Source organism: Pocillopora damicornis, chromosome 4 (assembly GCF_964200805.1).
Source record: "Pocillopora damicornis chromosome 4, jaPocDami1.2, whole genome shotgun sequence".
Classification (NCBI taxonomy): Eukaryota; Metazoa; Cnidaria; class Anthozoa; order Scleractinia; family Pocilloporidae; genus Pocillopora; species Pocillopora damicornis.
Genome location: NC_142673.1, coordinates 8383774 through 8391837, shown reverse-complemented (window position 1 = coordinate 8391837; position 8064 = coordinate 8383774). Strand labels below are relative to the sequence as shown.

General features: G+C 37.4%; 1 protein-coding gene across 1 annotated transcript; it reads left to right on the top strand.

Annotated features, from left to right (window-relative positions):
* The first annotated feature begins 1814 nt into the window (after positions 1–1814).
* Positions 1815–7023, top strand: LOC113680803 (peroxiredoxin-6). Its single transcript, XM_027197857.2, has 5 exons — positions 1815–1937; positions 3951–4248; positions 4872–4945; positions 5926–5998; positions 6618–7023. The coding sequence occupies exons 1-5, from the start codon at positions 1852–1854 to the stop codon at positions 6747–6749; spliced, it is 663 nt and encodes a 220-aa protein (XP_027053658.2). The 5' UTR covers positions 1815–1851; the 3' UTR covers positions 6750–7023.
* Positions 7024–8064: the final 1041 nt, after the last annotated feature.

The following is an 8064-nucleotide window of genomic DNA, read 5'->3' as shown; positions in this document are numbered from 1 at the left end:
ATTATCATCGTTACTATTTTTATTTTTGTTATAATACAACCTTTGTGAAAATCCAGATCCTACCTACTTACTACATTGCTAAAAGAAAAATTATTTTTTAAATTTTGATTTAATTATATTTAAAAAAAATTATATCATGTTTATCTCCATACATCCTGGACTTAAAACAAGAGAGAAAATATAAAATGCTACATAAATAAAAATTGTTAATATTTTAAATCTCATTATCGTTATCATTACAACTACTTTAATTTTACTCTTAGTACTATTATTGTTGTTATTTTTATTCTTTGCAGTAAATACTTTTTTTAAACTTGAATCCTTCTTCAGGAATTTTGGTCAGCTGGTGATCGGTGATTTTATTGGCTGAACCATTTCTACAAATATAAACTTTGTTTTCAGAGGCTAATTCCTTTTACCTGGTAGTTATGGAGAAGCTACGGCAATTGACACCCTATTAAATATTGTAATATCTTCACAGATCTCTTTGCAATTGCAAAAAAAATTACACCATCAGTGCAGTTTTTTGAGGATTTCCTATTTTCCTATTTTGTCTCTTTAAGACTCCTATTTGCCCCATTCTCAGTATTGCATGAGCACCTTTTTTAAATGAGATCAAGGCAGCTGCATGCATAGATACCCATAAATGGCAGTTTTTTGTATATCGCCGGAGCTCACCAGAAAAATTATGTCTTATTCGTCGTTTTGATGTGTAATATTGCTGAGTATTTTTACGAGTTGTGTCATATTGTGAAGAGCCCGCAGCGTATTTCAAAATAAAAACGGCGATTGAAATTCTCTCCCAGTGACGCAACCTCCCTCTGTCCAGTCCCTCTAAGCGACCCACCCTCCCTCTCTCCAGTCCCTCTCAGTCACGTCACCTCCCTCTCTCCACTCCCTCTCAGTGACCCAACCTCCTTCTCTCCACTCCCTCTCAGTGACCCAACCTCCTTCTCTCCACTCCCTCTCGGTGACGCAACCTCCCTTTATTCACCCGTAATTTCCAGTCCCAATAACCCAACCTCCCTCTCTTCACTCCCTCCCTTACTCTTAATGACGCAGCCTCCCTTACCGCCCCCTTCCCTCTCAATAACCCAAACCCCCCCTCTGCACCCCCTCCCCTCCCTCTCGTCACGTCCTATCAGGGCCTGCCATTGTTGTTTAGTCGCGCCCTTTACAGTCCGTGTAGCTGAAACGGTAATGTTAAGCATTCGATATTGAAGCTATCTGGCCACTGTCCAATGTTCTTGGTCCACCGTCTTAGGGACCACTTCAAGAGTGAGTCAAATATCAAAAACTATATACCCAAATGTATTCTCAAAGACTCTCCCGAAAGCATCCGAAGCATCTGCGAATTGGTTTGAAAAGTCAAAATTAGAACAAAAATGCGAACAGCGCCTGAGAGCATTTGAGACTTGCACTCAGCATAGCCGTCAAAACAAGATATGCAGTATTACTGTCACTCTTAAAATTAGTTTTTTCTGCGTACTTACGGAAATATCATATGGGATCTGTCGCTGTGTGACAAACAGCATTCTTTGAGGCCGTCACGGTTGGTCAGTTTTAAAATTATCTGTTTATCGTCAAGCTTTTCAGTGAAAGTTGATAAAAGTTTACTCATAGGACCTGATTTTCGAAAGAATAAAAAATACTGTGATTGCCATTTTCCCGTTCATTTTACCTCCTTGAAAATTGCGTGACTTTGTCACGTTTCCTTTTGACCAATCAAGTGAAGGGAAATTTTGTTGTACGTTGGTAAATCGCTATTGGTCGGTGAGAATTTTATTATTTGCAAAGTAAAACGTGACAAGCATACTTTCAGCAGTTAAGCAGACATTTTGGAGAGCAGTCATGGTGAATCTTGGAGATGTGTTCCCCGACTTCAATGCCGACACAAGCAAAGGAACAATCCAATTCCACACATTTATAAGAGACACGTGAGTAGAGCAAAACTTTCACCTACCTACAGCACGTATGTGCAGAGGTGTACTGAATAGTGATTGATGTTCTTCGTTCTCGTTTTCGATGTAGCTGCGTAACTAAAATTAAACCTTGTGTCACGCGGAAATCAAGTGTCGAAGCCTTTTAAAATTGTGGTTTTCTTTTCAGTCATTCGGAACTAACATTACATACTGGGTGGTAATTAAACATCTTTCCGCAAAGTGCTGACTCACTTTAACAAAGCAAATGTTAAAATGGCATAGAACGTCAGGGAAGTTTTTTTTTTCCGATTCCTTTGAAAAATATATTGGCACTTGGACATTTCCTTTACCTACAATTCAACCTAAACGACCAATACTTTGGGGGTTTGCCCGTTAAGTTAATTCGATCGTGTCAATCACAGCGCGTATCGGTCAGAATGTTGCATCATAATTAGAATACATACGACAAGATTTATATTCAAACATCATGAACTGTTACCTTAACGGTAAAATTTACGATGTACGAATTATGATAACGGTGCGATTAGCGGCACGTCTGTTGTAGGCTATAATTTAATTAGATGCTGTTATGGGAAACACACCCGACCTCCTCGATTGAACGCATGCTGGTTATTTCTCTTGTTCGTGAAAGAAATGAATTGACAACAGTGTAAATGGCAACAGAATTAGATGATTCCTTTTGACTGGTTTGAAGTTGGCCTTTCGCTATGACTTAAAGGAATTGGCTCGTTTGAATCACGAGACATTTAATTTGAATTTGCCTCATGGTGCTGGTGTTGATGAACAAAGGAATTGCTACATGTAATTTGCATCTCAATAACGTCGCCTTGATGACTGGATTAATTTTTCCGCCAGTAAGCTCCTCATTAGAATTTTGTTTAGCAAATGATACACGTGAAGACCTGTATTCACCACACCTCATATTTAATCTTACACCCTGTTTTCAGTGGACTTCAATTTCATCAATAGCACCCTAACATCAGTATGTATATTCCCCTTACTGTTTTCTATACATTTCCCAATGCACTGAGGAGGAGAATCTGTTTTGGTGATCTTTTCCTTTATTCTTGTAACTGTAATGTGTGATTCAGGGGTGATGTTGTTGGGAGAAATTAGATGGTTGTTACTCTTTGGTAAAGGACTAACCCTCACAATAACATTTATCATATAAACTGTAGTTATATGCATGGTTCTCTAGCCTTGAGAAAAGCCACAACAACAAATATGAAAAATATAATTTTTCAATAGTTATTGAACAAATGTGTGGCAACATGTGATGTGAGAATGGAAAATAATAGAATTAGGCTTCTGCAAGGAAAGAAAGATTTGTCTAAATTTGATTAATTTTGCAAATCGAAATTCGATTAACACAGGATACTATTTTGTGCTGTTTTTGTAGACTATAAATTGTGTATTTATTATTCTGTGGAGTTGGATGGTCACCATAATTGTGGATCTCCCTGTAACTTCTTGGAGGCTTGGTTTTTAAGATAAGATCGAGCAACCTTGCATTGCTTTAAGACCATTAATTACAAGTTCAAAACCTGTTTCATCCCTAGGTGAAGTACTTTATGCACAATTTGGCCATAGGTATCTCTGATTGTATTTTCTGTCTTCCTCTTATATATTATTAGTTAGTAAAGGAAATTACCACCAACTGAAGAAGCTGTTGATTGTTAAACAAACTCTCCTTGTCAGCAACTTATGAAATGTGTACAGAGCAGTATTGAAAATATGGATACTGATGCTGAGGTGTAAAGGGTTAAGGAAACTATGATGTTGTGGAATTGGGTTCAACTGGCCCTTTGTTAAAATTGGTGATAGAGAATTTAAAACTCTATGGCATGCAAAGATGATGTTTTAAGCTCTAGTTTTCTTTGAAACATGGCTTTTCTGGAAATTACATGACTCTAAGGACCATTATTCACATTGCAATCCTTAAAATCACAAATCTGAATTCTGAAAATTTCAGTCAGTGATGATAAGAAATTGTATTCATTTTGTTAGGTGGGCTATCCTGTTCTCACATCCCGCAGACTACACACCTGTATGTACCACTGAGTTGGGACGTGTTGCTGCTTTAACCTATGACTTTGAAAAACGCGGTGTTAAACTTATTGCCTTGTCATGTGATGGAGTTGAGTCTCACAAAGGTTGGATCAAAGACATACAAGGTTACAGCGGGCTTAGTGGGGATTTTCCTTATCCTATCATTGCTGATGAAAAGCGTGAACTTGCCGTCAAACTTGGCATGATTGATCCAGATGAGAAGGATGCTGAAGGTCTGCCTCTGACTGCCCGTGCTGTAAGTTCATTTTGTTAAATTTACAGGTTAATATTTGTGGGTAAAGTGATGTTTATTTTGACAGAGGTGTGACACCAAAAATTTGCCTTACCCACCCTGAGAGGGAATAATTTAGCATCTGAAAAAAACCTGTTGATTAAAGAGACTAGAAAGAAAAACACATTATCAACTTACATGTGATGTCTGGGAATCAAACCTTTTACAGTTTTTGCATGACTGTGAGATCATGCCAGGTCTCTTGTTTGGTCTTAAATCACCACAGGCTTTTCTAAATGACTGAAATTTTTGAAAAACTAAGATTTTATCCTAACATTATCAAAATTTTAAGGTTGGAATCAAAGTTGTGGAGAATAATAATGGAGTGCTTCTAAAGCTTACAACTCAAATAAAAATTGTCTTTGGCACTTTACAATAGCAGTAAAAAAAAATTCAAAAAGTTCATTTATTTAACAAACTTCTTTAACTTTGACAACTTGCAAGACTGGGAATTTGAACTTTCCTTGGTTTTTTTTTTTTACATATGATGACTTTCTTTGAGGAGATCAAGTCTTGATTATTTTTTTCCATCAGAGATAACTATAGTTTGTAAATGAATGGATTTTTGCCTTTTTTCCTTCATTTAGGTGTTCATCATTGGACCAGACAAGAAGCTCAAGTTGTCTCTTCTTTACCCAGCTACCACTGGACGTAACTTTGAGTAAGTAAACAAATTAATCAATTGATGTGCCCTTCATAGAAACTTGTAGATAACAAAAATCAAAGTTTGTCATGCAACTGAGTTTTATGTTGCTCTCAATGATATCTCACTTCACTAGTTAGCAAATCAAGAAGCCTTGACCATGGCTCTGTTCTGTTATAAGTAAAGCACATAGGAAGTGGCCAGAGCACAAAAGAAGTGCAGGGAGAAACATTAGACATAGTCAAGTTTGTACATATGTAACTAAGCACGAAAACCTTCAATACTTGGACTGTTCATTTCATTTTCTCTTTGAGGATTTTTGTCTCTGCTCAAGTTACAATAATGTCAATTATGGGGCTTGGCATGTCTACAAACCTTTCTTTGGTTCTTCTGTTGCTACTTGCTGGCCTGCTTTGTTCCAAAATTTAACTTTCAATTAATGAAAAAGATCAGAGAGAAGACTGGGAAATAGTCGGACATAGGTACAAATCGGCATGACAGCTTTCAACCAGTAGCAGCGTACACTAAATCTGAAATTTATTACAAATTGAGGTATTCAAGAAGACTTGAAACAAGGTTCAAAGTTGTCAAAAATTAAGTCAAACTTTTGAAGGAGCAAGGCATCACACAAATGTGATCATGTTCTTAAAAACATGTTTATTTATTTATTTATTTAGCATTTGTATTAATTTCACACATGCTCTGTAATCCCTGAGTTGTCATTATGATGTTGGGTTTCTTCTCTCTCTGTTTTCAGTTTCTAGGGTCACCAGTTGTGAAATGTTTTTAGTATTTAATTTATTATATACTTGTAGTAATACTGTATTCATTGCGTGAACTTTGAATTTCATAGATCTCAGTTGCATTAATCAAATGCACCTCAAGTAAATTGTTTTTTACTCAAAGGTTTTTATATCCCACATCCCTTCCAGAAATTTTATTACACTCCTATGCTTCACATTGAGTGGCTTAAATGAAACTTATTTTTTTTATTGTAGTGAAATTCTGCGTGTGATAGACTCATTGCAGTTGACTGCCACAAAGAAAGTTGCTACTCCAGCTGATTGGCAGGTAACTATCCCTTATACTTCAGGGTTTGTGCTTGTTGAGTTATAAGGAAACAGGAATAACCTAACTTCAATTGTCCCATCAAGATCTGAAACTTTACTAGCCACTGTAGATTCACCAACTATTTTAATTCATCAAATATTTTACCTAACTCTTAGAACAGATATTATTTGTGAACAAATATCAGAGAATGAGTTTGCTCAAAGTGAAGGCTATTACTTGCCTTGTCTTAATTTGTCTATATTTATCTTGAATTTCTGTTTTTCCCGTTCATTGAATTGAAATGATTCTTTAGTGGTGGTATTTGATCTATCTACTATAATTTTTCAAGCATGTTTCCACTGAAATGTGGGGCATTTTCAGGTGACAATGAAGCAAAAAGGTAATTGAAATAAGCCTTAAAGCAATGTGTACATCAGTGGTGATGTAATATAAACAGGTTGATAGTTCTGGTTTTGAACTTTTTGCTACTTGTTGCAACATTAAGCTTTAAGGGGGCTCTGGTTTGTTAGATGTATCATGAGGTGAGCCATCAGTTCCCCTTTATACATTTTCAACATAGCTAGAGTGCAACTTTTTGTTGTTGATAAAACAGCTTTGATGTATGATTTTTACCTTGTAGAATGGTGGAGATTGTATGGTTCTTCCAACTGTTAAATCAGAGGATGTGCCTAAACTATTTCCAAAAGGTGTTTTTGTCAAGGACATGCCATCAGGCAAAGGATACATGCGTATCACCCCTCAGCCAGAGTGATGAACAGGGCTAATGGTGTACCCAACACATCCCTACCATTTATCTGATGATAACACATCCTAGCTATAGCTAGAATAACGTATAGTGAAGGAAATAGTGGGTTTTCTTGATTATTGCAAAGTCCTTACTCATATTCCAAGCATTGGGGTTAATTGGTGAATTTTCCCAAGCTTGAGTAGTAGATGATGTGGTAGGGGTCACTTGACTAATCAACAAGATGTAATAACTTAGCTGTTAAAATAAAGACGTCTAAGTAATTTTTCGTAAACCAAAATGATTGCCTTTTACTCCTAACATCTTTGTTTTCCATGATTGGAGCTACCTTCAACTCGAACAGAAGCTCTTTAGTGGCACTGTTTCTTGGTTATTCCATTTAGAGGATGGAAGGAAGGGTGGGAAGGCTAGTGTATCTGCTTCTCATTCTTTTCTTTGCATTCGTTTCTGCCCTTGTGTGGTGCAGTGCTTCCTCTTTTGTGTTTTGACCTTTTCTCATCAGTTCATCCTTGTACCATTTCTTTGCCGAGTTCTTTCTGTCCTTCTCCCCTCCCTCTTCTCCTCCCCCCTCCCCTCACCCTCCCCCTCCCCCTCCCCTCCCAATCCCCTCCCAATCCCCTCCCAATCCCCTCCCACTCCCCCTCCCAATCCCCTCCCACTCCCCCTCCCACTCCACCTCCCACTCCCCCACCCAAACCAAAAACCACAACTGCTTTTTGAAGCATGACACAAATACAAGCGACAAAGCATCGCTAGTTTGTTTGCGTGCATAATTGACACCTGGTGCCGGTGGGTGGGGTCTTAATCTCCTAGAACTGATTGTATCACCGGGAAGATGTCAAAAATGGTTATCTTCTTTTTATTATCAATGAGCAATAACATTGAAACGTCTGCATACAAGAATGACTTCCATAAAGGAATGCACGTTCATTGCATTCAACCATCTTCCTTCCCCGTTCCCCCTTCAAAAATTTTTATTGTATCCCCAATATTTCTTGAGGTTTCCCTTACAGTTTGGCTGGTAACCCTTGAACTCCCATGAGTGACTAAGACAAAAATTTCTCCTTACAATATCAATACAATATCAACCAGACAAGTGTGAGGAGAATAGAGAAAAATATCGACTTACGGATAATTAGTTGATCCAATACTAAATTCTCTGAACTAATATAAGAATTGTATGGTTGACAGTAAGGAGAATGACAAATTTGATCTGGGAGTTAAAGGGTTAAGTATTTCTACTCCTTGAGGGATAAAGGCATTGTGAGAGAAAAGCGTTCTTTCTGAGGACACTTTACACGGGCATAGCCAGGATGTTTTA

Bases quoted from the DNA above. Each gene is read 5' to 3' on its own strand.
- LOC113680803 (XM_027197857.2), top strand. From the start codon at position 1,852: ATGGTGAATCTTGGAGATGTGTTCCCCGACTTCAATGCCGACACAAGC. The intron at 4,249-4,871 runs GTAAGTTCATTT...TCCTTCATTTAG, and splicing joins TGCCTCTGACTGCCCGTGCT to GTGTTCATCATTGGACCAGA. The intron at 5,999-6,617 runs GTAACTATCCCT...TTTACCTTGTAG, and splicing joins CTACTCCAGCTGATTGGCAG to AATGGTGGAGATTGTATGGT.